Source organism: Cavia porcellus, unplaced genomic scaffold (genome assembly GCF_034190915.1).
Source record: "Cavia porcellus strain 051 isolate PalLab524CR breed Dunkin Hartley unplaced genomic scaffold, mCavPor4.1 scaffold_28, whole genome shotgun sequence".
Classification (NCBI taxonomy): domain Eukaryota; kingdom Metazoa; phylum Chordata; class Mammalia; order Rodentia; family Caviidae; genus Cavia; species Cavia porcellus.
The window spans coordinates 27,340,375-27,356,601 of NW_026947511.1; the positions used below are offsets into that span (position 1 = coordinate 27,340,375).

Genomic DNA, 16,227 nt, shown 5'->3' on the forward strand with positions numbered 1-16,227 from the left:
CTACTTTTTAAAAGAACTTTGCATCCTTCCATTTCAGATATAGTGTATTTTCAAATCTCAAATATGTGTAAGAGAGAGTCACTTTAAATTACATATAAATCTTCTGGGGATAATCTCTTTTTACTTGTGTGTTTTTTTTTTTTTTTTTAATTTCGAAGAGAATAAAACCAAGTGAAATAAAGCAGAATAAAGTAAGTCAAAACAAAATGATTAACATGGAACATGACTTTAAAACAAAATACAAGGGGTCTTTTACTTGTATTTATATTTAACTTTTTTTTTTCAGTGCCGTCAAAGGGAAAACTCCCCAAGTGGGTGATCGAGTATTAGTTGAAGCTACTTACAATCCCAATATGCCTTTTAAATGGAATGCTCAAAGAATTCAAACACTACCAAATCAGGTACATACAATTTTGAATTACGAAAGAAGTTTGGTATTTGAGTCATCTAATTCACTATGAATTTTCTTTAAAATTTTTATTTCTTGCCTTTTGGCCAGAACTGCCATCTTCCAGTAATTTGCCAAAATGACGAACACAAAAGAAAGAGGAGGGGAACCTTGTATATGTTCTCTAGGCCTTTTAGAAAACATGGGGTTGTTCCTTTGGCCACGTACATTTTTGTAGACACATGTGCATCTACAAAAAGGGTGATATTGTAGACATCAAAGAAATGAGTATGGTGCAAAAATGAATGCCATACAAATTTTACCATGACAAAACAGGAAGAGTCTATAATGTTACTCAGCTTGCTTTTGGCACTGTTATAAACAAACACGTTAAGGGCAAGATAATTGTCAAGAGGATTAATGTATATATGAAACATATGCTTAAAGAATTGCCATAGCTTCCTGAAATATGTCAAGGAAAATGATCAGAAAAAAAAAGGTCAAAGAGAAAGATACCTGGGGTCAACTGAAGTGCCAGTCTGCCCCACCAGAGAAGCACATTTTGTGAGAATCAATGAAAAGGAGCCTGAGTTGTTGGAATCTATTCTCTCTGAATATATGGCTGGGGATGTATTTCTGCCATTCAATACCTAATTGGTGGCTAAGTATTCTAGGCCCTACTTAAAAAGTCATCCTGTGTTGTAAGGATGGCTTTCTTAATTGAACAGGTGTGGTGCCTTTGCCTCAGAAACAAATATTTGGAGCAGATTTTCATTCTACCTAGTTAATTATGTTGGGTGTTTACTCTTCTGTGTTTTTCTTGCTGAAAGATATTGCAGAGATATTGTGTAGGTGTATATACAACATGGACAGATATTTATGAAATATTTGTATTGACTTGATTCTATAAGTCATCATGGGGAAAAATGTATCAAAATAAAATGGAAATCACTTCAATTAAATAAAAGTCTATTTCCATTGAAAAAAAATTTTTTAAAATTTTGTTTTATTCAAGAATCAGTCCCAAACTCAACCTTTACTGAAGACTCCTCCAGCTGTACTTCAGCCAATTACACCACAGACAACATTTGGTGTTCAGGCTCAGCCACAGCCTCAGTCCCTGCTGCAGGCACAGATTTCAGCAGCTTCTCTTACACCGCTGCTGCAGACGCAGCCACAGCCCTTACTCCAGCAGCCGCAGCAGAAAGGTATGATGTATGTTGTCTTTGTATTAATCTAGGGTATTATCCATCACTGGTCAGATCAGGTCAGGTCTGGTCTGGTCTGGTCTTTTTTTTTTTTTTTTTTTTTTGTCTTTTTCCTTTTTATCGGTACCAGGGATTGAACTCACGACTGCCTGCTTACAAGGCAGGCGCTTACGCCACTGAGCTAAATCCCCAGCCCCTTGGTCTGGTCTGGTCTGGTCTGGTCTGGTCTGGTCTGGTCTGGTCTGTATCGTCTTGTCTCATCTCGTCTCTTTTGTGGTATTGGAGATTGAACTCTGAGCCTCACACATACTAGACAAGTGCTCTACCATTTCTCTATATCCCTAGCAAGTATGCGTTTAATTACAAAAGAGGGAGTTAGAGAAGAAAATAAACAGAAGTTTAAGACATCCTGAATAGAACACACACTGCTTTTGTAAGCTACATTGAGATATTCGTAAATTGATTTTTTAATTTTTTATTTTTTGGGGGGGTATTGGGGATCAAACTCATGCTTTGCAGGCAGCTAAATTGATTTTAGTAATAGAAATAAGCTCAGTGGATAGAAAATTCTTTGTAGACTTAGAAAATCTTTGTGATGTTTTGTTTTGAGACTGGGTCTCACTGTGTAGTTCAGGATGGCTTTGAACTCACAGCATTCCTCCTGCCTCCTGGCATGACAGGAATGTATCACACATGCACACACATCCTATTGGTATCTTGTTTCTACAGGAGAAAATCTTTTGGGGATTTATTTCTTATGAACATATTATAATTTGAGGCATGCCTGCACTAAGTGAGTTCAGAGACAACTACATAGTAAGACCCTGTCTCAAAAAATAAATAAAGTACTTGCTTTGGCAGCACATATACTAAAATTGGAATGATACAGTGAAGATTAGCTTGGCCCCTGCGCAAGGATGACACGCTAAGTATAAACAAACACTGCTGATGGGTTCTGAGTAAAGAGAAAAATCAAAAAACGAAGAGGAGGGAGGAGGGCTGGGGATTTAGTTTAGCAGCATAAGCACCGCCTGGCAAGTGCAAGGTCATGAGTTCAATCCCCTGTACCGAGAAAGCAAAAAAAAAGGACCAAAAAAGACTTAGGGATATAGCTAAGGATAGTACATTGTGTGCGTAAAATGGCTGGGCCCCTGGGTGTGAGACCTAGCACAATGAGTGGGGAAAAACCTATAGAATTGAGCACTGTGATTCATGGCTCTTAGGGAGACTGAGGGTAGATAATCAAATGTTTGAGTCTGCCCAAAGAATTCACTGAGAGCTTGTCTCAGAGTGAAAATAAAATTAAAAGGTTGAAAAATAAAGATCAGTAGTGAAATGCCCTGAATTCAATCTCCAGTAATGGGGGAAAAAATTATGGGAGAGCCCGAAGAAGCGTGTTTCTGTTATTGATGTGGCCCATGTTCTTTGTTGTTTTTTTGTTTTGTTTTTGTTTGTGTTTGTTGGGTACTAGGGATCGAACTCACGATCTTGTGCTTAGCAGACAAGCTTTTGAGTCACTGAGCTAAATCTCTGGCTCTCTTGGTTGATATTAATACAAACAATGAGAGTAGTATAAAAAATGTTAAGAGGGCCTGGAGATTTAGCTCAGCAGTGCAAGTGCTTGCCTGGTAAGTGTGAGGTTGTGAGTTTGATTCTTGGTACCTCCCCTTAAAATGTTACAGAGGAAAAAAGTAAGTTGGGGTTAATTTTAGTGGAGTTTCAAGTGTTAAGTATCAGTTTATCAGTTGCTAGAAGGCTAGAGAATGTCTTCTAGTGACTAATACCTTCAGTAATGAAGGCCAAAAAGATATTTTAGGTAGCGTAACTTAATGTAAGAAATATGTTCTTCCTCTATTCCATTCCATTTATTTATTTATTTAGTGCTAGTGATTGAACTCAGGATCTTTTGTGTCCTAAGCACATAGTCTGTCACCAAGCTAGACTTTGGTTTTTTTTTTTTTTTTTTTAATTTAAAGAAAAGGAAACAAAAGAATATATGGAGATTTTAAAAAAGGGTAGAAATGATACAAACTTACAGAAAAACAAACGGTAAGAAATTGCTGGTTGATGAGTTACACATTGTCATCTTAGAAGAAGTAGCTGTTCATGTTATGGAATTAAAGCATTTAGAATGACATTCATAAAGTGACACTACAAACCCTTCTGCTCTATGATCGAACAAGAGTTCAGTAACATGGTTGTCCTACACATTTGTTTTACTTCTCAAAGAGGGTAAGATTAAACATATCAAAACAGAATATAGCAGTTAAAAAAACAATTTAAAAAAATACAGATTTCATAGCAAGTAGACTTTGTTTTTTTTGTCTTTTTCCTTTTTATCAGTACCAGGGATCGAACTCACGACTGCCTGCTTGCAAGACAGGCGCTTATGCCGCTGAGCTAAATCCCCAACCCCCTGAGCTAGACTTTGAATGGCTCATATTCCTATTTGTTTTTTCTTTAAACCAAGTCCTTTGCTCTGAGCTACATCCTTAGCCCTTTTTAAAAATTTTGAGACCGGCATTCTCTATACCATCTGCACTAGACTTCTGATCCTCCGCTATACCCTTCTGAGGAGCTGAAATTAGAGGTGTTACCTAGCTGTCCCTCTGTTCTCCTTTCTTCTCTTTCCCCCTTTCTTTCCTCTCCTCTTTCTTACCCTCCCCTCTTTTTTTTGTCTTCCCTCCCCTCTTTTACCTCCCTGCTTCCTCCCATTTTTCCTTGTCTTCTCTCCCCCTCCCTTTTTCTTTCTTCCCTTCCTTCCCCTCTCCCCTCCTTACCTCTCTCTTCCTCTCTCTGTTTCTGAGACAGTATTTCCCTATATAGTCCAGGCTGGCCTTGAATTTGTTATGTATCCCAGCCTGGCCTCCAGTCAGAGCTTCCAGTCAGAGCTTCCAAGTGCTGGGATTACAGGTGTGCCCTGCCACACTCAGCTGTTTTTCTTTTTGTGCTCTAATTGCCTTAAATATTAAAGAAATGTAAGAATCCTGTTGACATACATATTTTTCTATTCCTGGTAAATCAGACTCATAATTGGTTTTGGTTTGTTTGTTTGTTTATTTGTTTGTTTTTTTTTGGAGACAGTTTCACTGTGCAGTTCAGGCTGGTCTTGTGCTCCCTTTGTAGCTCAGGCTGGTCTTGAAGTCTCAAAGATCCTCCTGCCTCAGCCTCCTGAGTGCTGGGATTATAGGAAAAGATCCTCCTGCCTCAGCCTCTTGAGTGTGGGGATTATAGGTGTGAACCACCACACCTGCTGTCATAACTGTTTGGTTTTTTTTTTTTTGTCTTTTTCGTTTTTTATTGGTACCAGGGATCGAACTCACGACTGTCTGCTTGCATGGCAGGCGCTTATGCCACTGAGCTACATCCCCAGCCCCTGTCATAACTGTTAAGAAGCACAGAAGTTGATAGTTTTTCCTGCAATAAACTACAGAATGGTAATTCAGACAGACTGTACTACGCTTCATATTGAAATTAATATATTTAGTAGACTAGTGTCAGAAAAAGATGCTAAAACTGTGAGATGGTAAATTTTTCATACATCACGTTACCATGCTTTTGTCTTGCATGCTTATTTCCTGTGATGCTTATAGTTCTTTTCAGACATTGAACTTTTTTTTGTCCTGTAGGAATCAAACCCAGCCTTGAGTATGGTAGCAAGTACTCCACGAGTGAATTGCATCCCCAAGGTTAAGCAGTTTTTTTTTTTTTTTTGGTACTGGAGAGCGAACTCATGACCTGGTGCCCCTGAGCTAAACCCCCCACCCTGTTAAGCAATTTTAAAGAAAAAACTTCATGGCTATACTGAGACTTGAAGCTGGGACACTCTAACATTGAGTGAATTTTCCAGTCCTGTTTTAATTTTTGGACAGGGTCTGGCTAAGTTGCCCAGGCTGGGCTTGAATTTGCAGTCCTCCTTCCTTACTTTCTTACTTCATGCTGTCATTATAGATGTATGCCACAAGGATGGGTAGAAAAAAGACTTTTATGAAGCCTTATGAAATGTGGAAAGGAGAATGAAAATTTTAATGTAGCATGATGAAAGACTTGGACACTTACTCATTCTGTTTATTCATTTAATTTAAATTTATTTATTTATTTATTTTTGGTGCTGGGGATCAAACTCATGACCTTGCTCTTGCCAGGCAGACACTTATTCTGCTGAGTTAAATCTCCTGCCCTTGTTTTTTATTTTTAAAACAGATTAGCCAATAGATGATTTTAAATTTGTTTTAAGGAAAGCAGACCTTGTATTGCCCTAACTAAAAATATTTGTTATTTCTAAATGAAACTTTAGTATTTAATGTGCAGTAATTAGGCAGCGCTCATCAAAAGCAACTTCTGTTCCCTCAAAATATTTTATGTTACACCAATTTTGAAAAAGCAGTTTTGCTAGGCATGGTAATTCTAGCACTTAGAGGTGGATTAAGGAAGATCACCGTGAATTCAAGACCAGCCTGGGCCACATAGAGCAATACACTGTCTCAAAAACAGCAAAAAAGCAGTTTTAAGTGGCATGATACTCCATACCTCTAAGGCTGAGGCAGGAAGATCACAACTTTGTACCCAGGTAATTCAGTAAGACCCTACCTCAAAATAAAATGTTAGCGTGCAGGGGTGTGAGTCAGTTTGAAGGCCATTGTTTAAATCCTTAAACCCTCCTGCCCCCCAAAAAAAAGAGAAAAGAGAAAAAAAAGCAATTTTAGTGACTTCCAGTCATCTTATCTAGTTCAAACAGGTTGTTTTAAAACTTTTGTTTAAGCAAAGCTTTTTAAAACCATTTTTTTCCTCTATCTTTTTAAGCTGGTTTATTGCAGCCTCCTGTTCGTATAGTTTCTCAGCCACAGCCAGCACGAAGGTTAGATCCACCATCTAGATTTTCAGGAAGGAATGACAGAGGGGATCAAGTGCCTAACAGGAAAGATGATCGAAGGTATGTTTTAAAATATACTGCAGATGGTGGTCATTGCATAGGAAATGGGAATTTACTGACTATCACTGATCTGTACACTTACATGGTTAAAATATACTTGATGTGATGGTGCATGCTATAATCCCAGAATTTGAGAAATGGGGGTTTACTGCTAGTTCTGGACCAACCTAAACTATGTAGAGAGATTGTATATGTGGGGAGATGGTACCAGAAATTGAACTCAGAACCTTGTGCTTGTCAAGTAGGCACTGTGCCTCTGAGCTATGTGCCAGCCCTGTGAAAAAGTCAAAAAGGTAAATTTTATGTTTATATATGTGTATGACACACTTTTTTGCTGGCAGTCCTAGGGTTTGGACCCAGACCCTTTGTGCTGAGCTATATCTCCAGCTCTTTTTAATTTTTTTGGTTTTGTTACAGGGTTTTGCTAAGTCACTAAATTTCCCAGATTGAGCTCAACATGTGATCCTCCTGTCTCAGCCTCCTAGAGTGCTGGTATTACTGGTGTGCACCACCACCCCTGGTTATAACCACAGTTTTTAAGAAGTTAAACAGCTTTACTATGGAATTTTGCTTAAATTACCTATTACATTTGTTTTTTTAAAGAACTCTACCTTAATGCCAAAAATATAATAATGTTAGAAAAATTTGCTTTAAGTCGTGAACGAGAAAGAGAAAGACGTAGATCCAGAGAAAGATCTCCTCAGAGGAAGCGATCCCGGGAGAGATCACCCAGGAGAGAGAGAGAAAGATCACCTCGGAGAGTTCGCCGTGTTGTTCCACGTTATACTGTGCAGTTTTCCAAGTTTTCTTTAGATTGGTATGTTCTTTGTTTCCTCCTGTTGTTTAATTGGGTTATTATTTCATAATTCTGTGCAGTTTAGTATAAAGTATGCTCTCCTTGTGAATGTTTTTCTTGTGAAATTCATTTACTGATATTTATTGCTCTTTAAGGCCGTAAATGCAATTTGAGATCACAATTTAGTTTTCTACAGGGAGCATTATTTGCATAGACTGATTTAGGATACCAAGCATTGAAAAGTGAAGCCCTAGAGAAAATTCTTTTGTGATGAAACTTGTTCCTTAATGTTGACAGCATTAAGATGCAGATTTATTGATAACTCTTTAAGTGCATGAATGGGATGGAGCAGTAAGACAGCTTGAACCAGTTTCAATTTTAGCTGTGTTGATAAAGTGTAATGTCCAAACAGGCTTGTAAAGACTTTCAGACCTGTGTAATATGCATGTGTGTGTCCATGTATGTCTCTAATTACATTACTGAGCTTTTGGAATTGGTGGGTAAGGGTCAGGTTACCAGTAACTTCTAAGCATCATTGCTAAAAGCTCATAGGAACTTTCAAGATTAATGTGAGGTGCATGCATATTATAAAGCCCAATGTGTAACAGAGATACTCCATAGTGAATGGTGGTAGTAGTGGGTTGTGGTAGCAACCACTGTAAATAGTTTTAACAATGGAACCACCAACTTGGCAGTAAAATAAGAAAATCTTTAAAAGCGGTCTCAAAGGTTTTTAGTATGAGCCACAATTTGTGTAACTGCATTGTAGTGACCTGAGTGACTGAGTGTATTTCAACAGAACACAGTGTTAATATTCAGTCTAGATGTAGCATACACATGTATTTAAGTGCTGAGGAGAATCTTACCTGCTGACCTATGTAATTTTGTTTGCTTAATTAAAATTACACCAGCTGGTGTTCATTTACTCTTGATTTAGGTCAAATCAACAATTACTGTTTTTTTTTTTTTTTTTTTTTGTCTTTTTTTTCATTTTTACTGGTACCAGGGATCGAACTCACGACTGCCTGCTTGCAAGGCAGGTGCTTATGCCGCTGAGCTAAAGCCCCAGCCCCTAAATCAACAATTACTCTTAATTTTCAGTTTTTGTTATCTGTGTTTACTTTTACACTTAAAAATATCTAATCTAATTCCATTAGAATTAAAATCACTTTCCCCACTCCGAAGATACTATATAGAGAAGCTCTGATTGTTGTTTTCATTGCTTGACTTTAACAACTGAGCTACATACCCAGCTCTGTTACATTTTTTGTTTTGAAACAGGGTCTTGCTAAATTTTCTAGCATCAAACTTTTAAGTCCTCTTACTTAGCATCCTAGGATACTGGGGTTACACCTGTGGGCGACTGTGCCCAACTGAGAAACTCTAGTTTTTGAGTCATTTGTTCTCAATATTTAAGTATTATTCTGGGAGGAGTTGGACTCATTGCAAATAAAAATCATTTTAAAGTTTCCATGCCTTTTCTCATTTGTAGTTATGGAAATCAAGTTTCCTTATATTAGCTGGGAGCAGTGGCTTCTGTGGCCCTATCTCTTTGGGAGGCTGAGGTTGGGGGAATTGTGATTTTTGAGGCCAATGTAGCAATACTTCCATTTCAAAAGTGAAACAAATCATAAGAGCTGGTATGTCCAAGTAATGCTTTATTTATACTTACTTTTATTATAGATTTTATTTCTAGGGTGAAAATACAGTATTGGGAAACTATCATACACTTTTTGTCCTAAAAAAATGCAAAGTACATTTCTCATGTTTCTATCATTTTGATAGAATTTTATCCAAAATAAAGTATAGTTATACTAGCAATCACAAAGTATATCTGTATTTCTTTGGCTTTTTGTTGTTGGCATTTGAACCCAGGGCCTTGTGTATCCTAGGCAAATGCTTTACTACTGAGATGGCAACATTCTTCACATTTTTTATTTTTATGTGTATAAAGTATGCTCTCCTTGTGAAATTCATTTACTGGAAAAAGAAATCTCTACATATAGGTTAACTCAATTTTTTATTAAGTTTTTTGTTTTTGAGGTCAGTTTTGCAGTTGGGCTGGTCTTGAACTCATCAGCTCAAGAGACCCATGGCTTCAGGATGTCCAGGATATAGGTTTACACCACTGGCCCTGGCTTATAGATGTTATTGTGAAAGAGAATGTAGTTACCTTTTCATTTTACAAATTGCTGACATTTTCCACTTTAATATATTATGCTTTTGACAAGCATTCCTTGGCTTTTTTCTTTCCTTTTTAAAATTTGAGACAGGGTCGCATGTGTAGGTGAGGATACCCTTAGAACTCACTATATAGTCCAGGCTCAAAATTGAAACAATCTTCCTGCCTCAGCCTCCTGGTGCTGAGATTTTATTCATGTGTCATCATACTCAGCATTTCTTGGCTTTCTACCAAGTTGATTTGCCTTTGGATTTTTGTCCTGCTTCTTGGGGAAAAGGAGATGATTCTTTATACTACTACTTCCAAGCATGATGGTACTCACCTAAATCACAGCACTGTAGATGGCTAAGGCAGATGGAAAGTAAGTTTGACCCAGCTTAGCTATTTAGAAGACTTCTGTCTTAAAAATATTTAAGAGGGTCTAGAAATAAAATTTAGTGCAAAGGCCCTGGGTTAAAACCATTAATGAACTATATACAGACTTTTTTGGTTTGGGATTGAACTCATGACCTTGCGCTTTACAGGCAAGCACTTGAGCCACTGAGCTAAGTCCCCGGCTTATGAACTAAATAAATAATAAAATATCAGTGCCGGATTTAAAAGACAAAAGCCCTATTTTTTATTTACATAGTAATTGGATATAGGTCTTATGACATCCATCTAGAGGGGTATAGAGATGTGTAGGTAATCAAAAGACATTTAGATTTTGCTTTTGGTTTTTTTTTTTTTTTAACTGTTGTGGAAAGAAAGCTGAGTTTATTGGGGAAGGAAAGCCTCCGTGTTTTTGAGACAGTTTCATTATGCAGTTCAGGCTGGCATTGAGCTTACTTTGTAGTCCAGACTGGCCTCATTCACAGTGATTCTCCTGCTTCAGGCTCCCAAAGAAAACTTACCTAAGAGACAGAAGGGGTCCCAAGTGGCTTGCCCTCAAAGGAAGTTTTGCATTTAATTTTCAGTTTAAATATGCTTAATATATGTGTTTGCTGCAGAGTAACATTTTTAGTTTTTCTATGTTCTACTGTGCAAACCTGACTGAAGAGCACACATGTACTTATTTGGTACTATTCATCCCTTCTTGGTATATGTCTTATATGAAATATAATTTTCCAGGTTAGTAGTTCCAACTGGGACACAACTGCTTTTCAGATCTCTTCTGGACCTGGATTTTGAGTTACTTCATTTCAGAGGGTGTTTTCTAATGAATTGTAAGCTTCACCCAAGAGATAGAATAGTAAATGTAACACTTATTCAAAGCTGTGAGAGACTGGGGATATAGTTCATCAGCCTCGCAAGTTTGAGGCTGAGTTCAATTCCTGGTACCCCCTTCCTCAGATTAAAAGCTGTGAGTATACTAATATGAAAATAAGATCTTCATATGTCTGTCTACATGAAAATCTGTAGTGCATTATTAACTATAATGTCTAGCTTTCATTTTAAGAGAGTCAGGTTCTATATGTAGTTCCGAGTTCAGTGAATACTTGCATAACTTTTGATGTTAAGGCTGTTTATTCACTACTCATGTCTGTTTTTCAGCCGTAGTTGTGACATGATGGAACTAAGGCGCCGTTATCAGAATTTATACATACCTAGTGACTTTTTTGATGCTCAGTTTACATGGGTGGATGCTTTCCCTTTGTCAAGACCATTTCAGCTGGGAAATTACTGCAATTTCTATGTAATGCACAGAGAAGTAGAATCCTTAGAAAAAAACATGGCTGTTCTTGATCCTCCAGATGCTGACCACTTATATAGTGCAAAGGTTTGTATTCCACTGTGATATACAGCTTGCATTTCTTAGAGTTATTCAAATAGGATAAATAGATTTACTCTTTAGAAAGTGGTTATTAGATAATAGACCTGAGTACATCTTTTTTTCTTACCTATTTCTGTTTGAGCTATTTAATCTATCTTACCTCATAAGTCAAATAATGGCTATTGTTTTAATGTTTTAAATTTCATAAAAACTTGATATTATTGAATGCTATATAACTTCCTGTAGCCTCTGTTAAAACTTTCTGTTGAGAGAGGGATGCACTAAAGTTTTAGTCTTTAGGATAACATTCAATGTGTGGCTTACAGTCAGTAATTTCCAACCATTGAATAAGAAATCATCCCTTGTAAAGTTAAAAGTTTATAGGGTATCTAATCATGTTTTTCTTGCTATAGCACTTTATATTCCATTTTTATTTTTAAAAGTCTAATATGTAAGGTTAAATAGTAGCGCTTCTCATTTTCTTTACATTACTTTAGACTTTTGACAGGATTGAATTATTTGACTATAATAGGTAATGCTGATGGCTAGCCCTAGCATGGAAGATTTGTATCATAAATCATGTGCTCTTGCTGAAGACCCACAAGAACTTCGGGATGGATTTCAACATCCTGCTAGACTTGTTAAGGTAAAACGAAATGTTTATTTTGATTTTAGATGTATATTGATTTAGTTCTTACTGTGTGTACATAAAATTTTTTTAAAAATAATTTTTAATCTTGCCAATTTAGTAATTTGTACTCACAATTTCAATAATGCAGATGTTTTTCTCATTGCAGATTATCGCTATGTGTTACTTGTATATAACTAAATCAACTGTCAGTTTGATGTGTTAAATTTGTAATATGGTAAAAAATATTAGTGATGATGGGCTTTAGAGTATCTGGGTGCTGTTAAAGTTTCAATTATAGTTTATTTGTTTAAAAGAACTCTACTTTGAAGAAATATTTTAGAGGGATGAGTTATGATGTGTAAATCCTATTCCATTGCTGAAATGCAGTGTGGAACACGATGAACTGAACTCTTCCTTGACTGACAGATTCGAGAGGTAGTAAAAATGGTACTGGGAAGGTTTGTACCTTTCCCTTTCAAGTGTTTATTTGTAATTTAATCAGTTACAAGATATATGGAAATGATTCTATGTTTTGAATCTTTTTGAATCAGTTTTTAGTGGGCATGAAAGGCAAGGATGAAGCCATGGCCATTGGAGGCCACTGGTCTCCTTCGCTGGATGGACCAGACCCAGAAAAGGATCCTTCTGTGTTGATTAAGACTGCTATTCGTTGTTGTAAGGCTCTGACAGGCATTGATCTAAGTGTTTGCACACAATGGTAAGCACCGGTTTGTTTCTTCTTTAGAAATGTTTTTCTAATAGATTATGTAGCTATTCTTGTCAATCAGTCTTTCCCCATACTTTTAACAATCCTGGTTGTGCAGGTAATCTCAAAGGAAAATCCCCATTTGTAGTAAAAGTTTATTTGGTGCCCAGATTGTTTGGGGAGAAAAAAAGAATAAAGAAACTAATCAAAATAAATTGAAAACTTACATGTTCTGTTATGCTGTACTTTGGAACTTGGATGTATGTTGAAAAACTTTTCATTTCATGTATAGCTGGAGAAGATCGTCAAGAGAGAACTTCATTTCATTATATATCTTTTGTTATAAAATAATATAGTTGCTGATTATTTTTGTTCAGCCATATTTTCTCTTGAGGCTTATTTATCCTATGCATTTTAGTATATAGTGTTTCTTGTGACTTAATGGAGAATATTCTTTTTTAGCACATGAAATCTGAACAGCTATCCAGCTTTTCCAGGTATTCTCTAAAACATGGGTAGCTCTGTAATCAAAGTTGAAGATGCCTTGTGGAACATATTCCTTTAACCAATAAAATATTCTACAAATGTACCAAAAGAGGAACTATGGCTTCTATAATTTTTTTTTTTTTAGACCAACTTCAAGTTCTTGCAGCAAAATTTCTTTACTTGATGTGCTACAAGTGAACTAGGGTCTTTTAAATGTATTTTAGAATTTTTTTTCCAACATGCTTCTTCCCTTGCAACAGGTACCGTTTTGCAGAGATTCGCTACCATCGCCCTGAGGAGACCCACAAGGGGCGTACAGTTCCAGCTCATGTGGAGACAGTGGTTTTATTTTTCCCGGATGTTTGGCATTGCCTTCCCACCCGCTCAGAGTGGGAAACCCTCTCCCGAGGATACAAGCAGCAGCTGGTGGAGAAGCTTCAGGGTGAACGCAAGGAGGCTGATGGAGAACAGGCACTGAACGCTAATCCCTTTTCTATTCCCGCTTCTCACAGGCACAGGAACACAGGCACAATGCACACCACACACTACACAGCACACACACACGGAGGAGCATAGCTGCTCACAGCGACTGGTAACCAGCTTTCAGCAGAATAGTTGTATGTTCTTCTCTCTTAAAAAGCCTGTCTATTATGCTGACTTTAAGAGTGCTGAGACCTCAAAGGAAAATAAGGTGTGCTTAAATTGCACAGAACTTTGTTTTTACCATAGGTCTAGTTGCTGGAATCTGGGACCAGTTGTTGAACAAGATTCAGTATTAAGCCATTGAAACATTTTGCCATTTTCTGAAATTTAAAAAATTTTCTTTTTCACGGTCATCAGTTCTAGTCATGGATATTTGAAATTGGACAACCACAAGTCTGAGAGATTGGAAATTTCAGGCTATGTGGCAACGTCTTTGGTACATTTCAAAGGTCTGACTAAATCAGTATTGGGGTGGCTTGAAAATTGGGGCAAGATCACACACTGTGTGGTTAGTGGAGACCGGCAGTGTTTGTGCATCCCTGATATCCTTTGTGTTGTAATTTATGACCCTTTTGTGTTTCACAGATCTGGCTTTGATTGGCTGATGAGTGTCTTTGTGATCAGTTAAAAGTGGTAGAATGTATGTCCGTGGACTTGCCTAAATAATAACTTTAGGAGAAGACAATCTGAAACATTTGTGACCTTGCACAGATCAGCAACAGACTTTTAAAAATAAATTACTTTTATTTAAAGGTTTCAGAATAGTAATTATGCTCTTAACTTTAAATATTAGGATGAAGAAGAGAAGGATGATGGTGAAGCTAAAGAGATTTCCACACCTACTCATTGGTCTAAGCTGGATCCAAAGACAATGAAGGTAAACTTGAACATTAGGGTTTTTAATTTTTTTAAGTCTCTGAACAAGTATGAATAATATCAGCGAGAGTGAAAGTCTTAGTTTTTCAAATAAAAATCAATGAAGAGGTCCTGGAAATAGATTGTTTATCCAGCATGTTCAAAGCCCTGAATTCCTAGAGGAATGTAAAAAAAAAAGATCAAGATGGAGTCCATTGATGTTATGTTTTGTTGTTTTTTTTTTTTTGGTTTTTATTTTGTGTTACTTGGCATTGAATCTAGCAAACTACATTCATAGTCTGTTTTAATTTTTATTTTAAGACAGGGTCTTGCTAAATTGTCCAGGTTGAGCTAAAAAAGTCTATCTGCCTAACCTTCCCAGGGGTGGAATTACAGATGTGTGCTACTGCACCCAGTCATGTATTAGTTTTTGTAAATGTAAACATGAGTATATACACACACATCTTTCAATTACAAAAGGTGACTTTATAAATAATTTCAGCCAATAGCTATCAAGTGCATGCAATATGGAAGTGACTATAGTGACAGTAAAATTGTTTTCTGGTTTGCAAATATTCCAAAAAATCAGTACTTAAGTAATTTAAATTTATGGGTAAAAGAAATAAGAAAAAGGTAATATAAAAAAAGAAAAAGTAATATAGCTGGGCACTGTGGCACACATCTGGAATCCCAGTACTCAGGATACTGAACCAGGTGAATCACCCTGAGCTGAGGCCAGCCTGTGCCACATAGTTCAAGGCCAACCTGAGCTACCTAGTGAGACCTAGTTTCAAAACACAACAACAAAGAAAGAATGAAAAAGTAATCCAATTTTTAGAATACATTTAGAAGTATAAAATATGACAGACATTTAAGAATCTCTAAAAGATCTGGTTAACTCATAGTATTTCTTTCCAGTGCCTCTGTGCCAGTTATCTTTATGCAATTTTGCATCTCTGGGACTAATATGTGACTGTAGGTAACAAGGTCAGAAGACCTGAGTGTGAGGCAAAGCAAAGAGTGATGGTACACCTGTGTAATTCCAGTGCTTGGGAGGCTAAGGTAGGAAGAGCATGAGTTTGAAGGCAGTCTAGGCAGACTGCAGTGGCGAGACTGCCGCCTATACAAAACAAAAACTAGAGGATCATAAGTTGCTTTTGTTTTTGTTTTTGTTTTTGTTTTGCTCTTGTTGTTGGGTTTTTTTGTTTGTTTTTTAAGATACTCCCTGTGTAGTCTAGGCCAGCCTTAAGCTCCTGTGTAACCCACACCAGGCTTGAATGTGTGGAAATCGTCCTATCTCAGCCTCTAAAGTACTGGAATTACAGGCTTGCACTGCCATGGCTAGCTACAGTTAATCAAACATTTAAAAACTGACCTTTTGGTTAACTTTTGTTTTCAGCAGGAAAAACCTTTTGGGTTTTTGTTTTGTTTTGTTTTTTTCTGGGTGAGACAGTTCTCACTGTGTTACCCTGCCTGGCCTTAAACTCAAGGGCTCAGGTGATCCTATGAACTGACATCCCAAGTTGCTGCTGTTATAGTCCATCCCGCCATACTTGGCTAATTGAACCTTTGATTCTTTTTGTTTTGTTCTATTTTTTGAGATAGAATTTTGTTATATAGTCTGGGCAGGCTGGCCTCAAAACCAACTGCTGTTCCCTTCCCTCCAACTCTAGATGCTTGTGTCCACCCAGCTGAACCTTTGACTCTTTAAAACTATATTCCTGCTGTGCATGGTAACACGCATCTGTAAGCATTTGGGTGCCTGAAGCAGGAGGATCGCCACAAGTTCAAGGGCTGCCTATGTAG

At 37.1% G+C, this 16,227-nt stretch overlaps 1 protein-coding gene and 2 non-coding genes across 4 annotated transcripts in view; all 3 read left to right on the forward strand.

The window, feature by feature from the left end:
• Ccar1 (cell division cycle and apoptosis regulator 1) overlaps positions 1–16,227 on the forward strand; it is a 52,391-nt gene that overhangs the window by 21,281 nt on the left and 14,883 nt on the right. For both annotated transcript variants that reach the window (XM_003473655.5, XM_013156849.3), the window contains 9 exons: positions 287–401; positions 1,404–1,596; positions 6,400–6,529; positions 7,185–7,346; positions 11,041–11,266; positions 11,793–11,906; positions 12,443–12,609; positions 13,344–13,554; positions 14,360–14,443. In XM_003473655.5, coding sequence (XP_003473703.1) covers positions 287–401; positions 1,404–1,596; positions 6,400–6,529; positions 7,185–7,346; positions 11,041–11,266; positions 11,793–11,906; positions 12,443–12,609; positions 13,344–13,554; positions 14,360–14,443 — 1,402 coding nt within the window. The remainder of the gene's footprint in view (positions 1–286; positions 402–1,403; positions 1,597–6,399; positions 6,530–7,184; positions 7,347–11,040; positions 11,267–11,792; positions 11,907–12,442; positions 12,610–13,343; positions 13,555–14,359; positions 14,444–16,227) is intronic.
• On the forward strand, positions 2,442–2,546 carry LOC111758015 (U6 spliceosomal RNA). Its single transcript, XR_002792259.1, has one exon. It is a non-coding gene; the product is annotated as a U6 spliceosomal RNA (small nuclear RNA).
• Positions 12,238–12,302, forward strand: LOC111757988 (small nucleolar RNA SNORD98). The gene has a single exon (XR_002792240.1). It is a non-coding gene; the product is annotated as a small nucleolar RNA SNORD98 (small nucleolar RNA).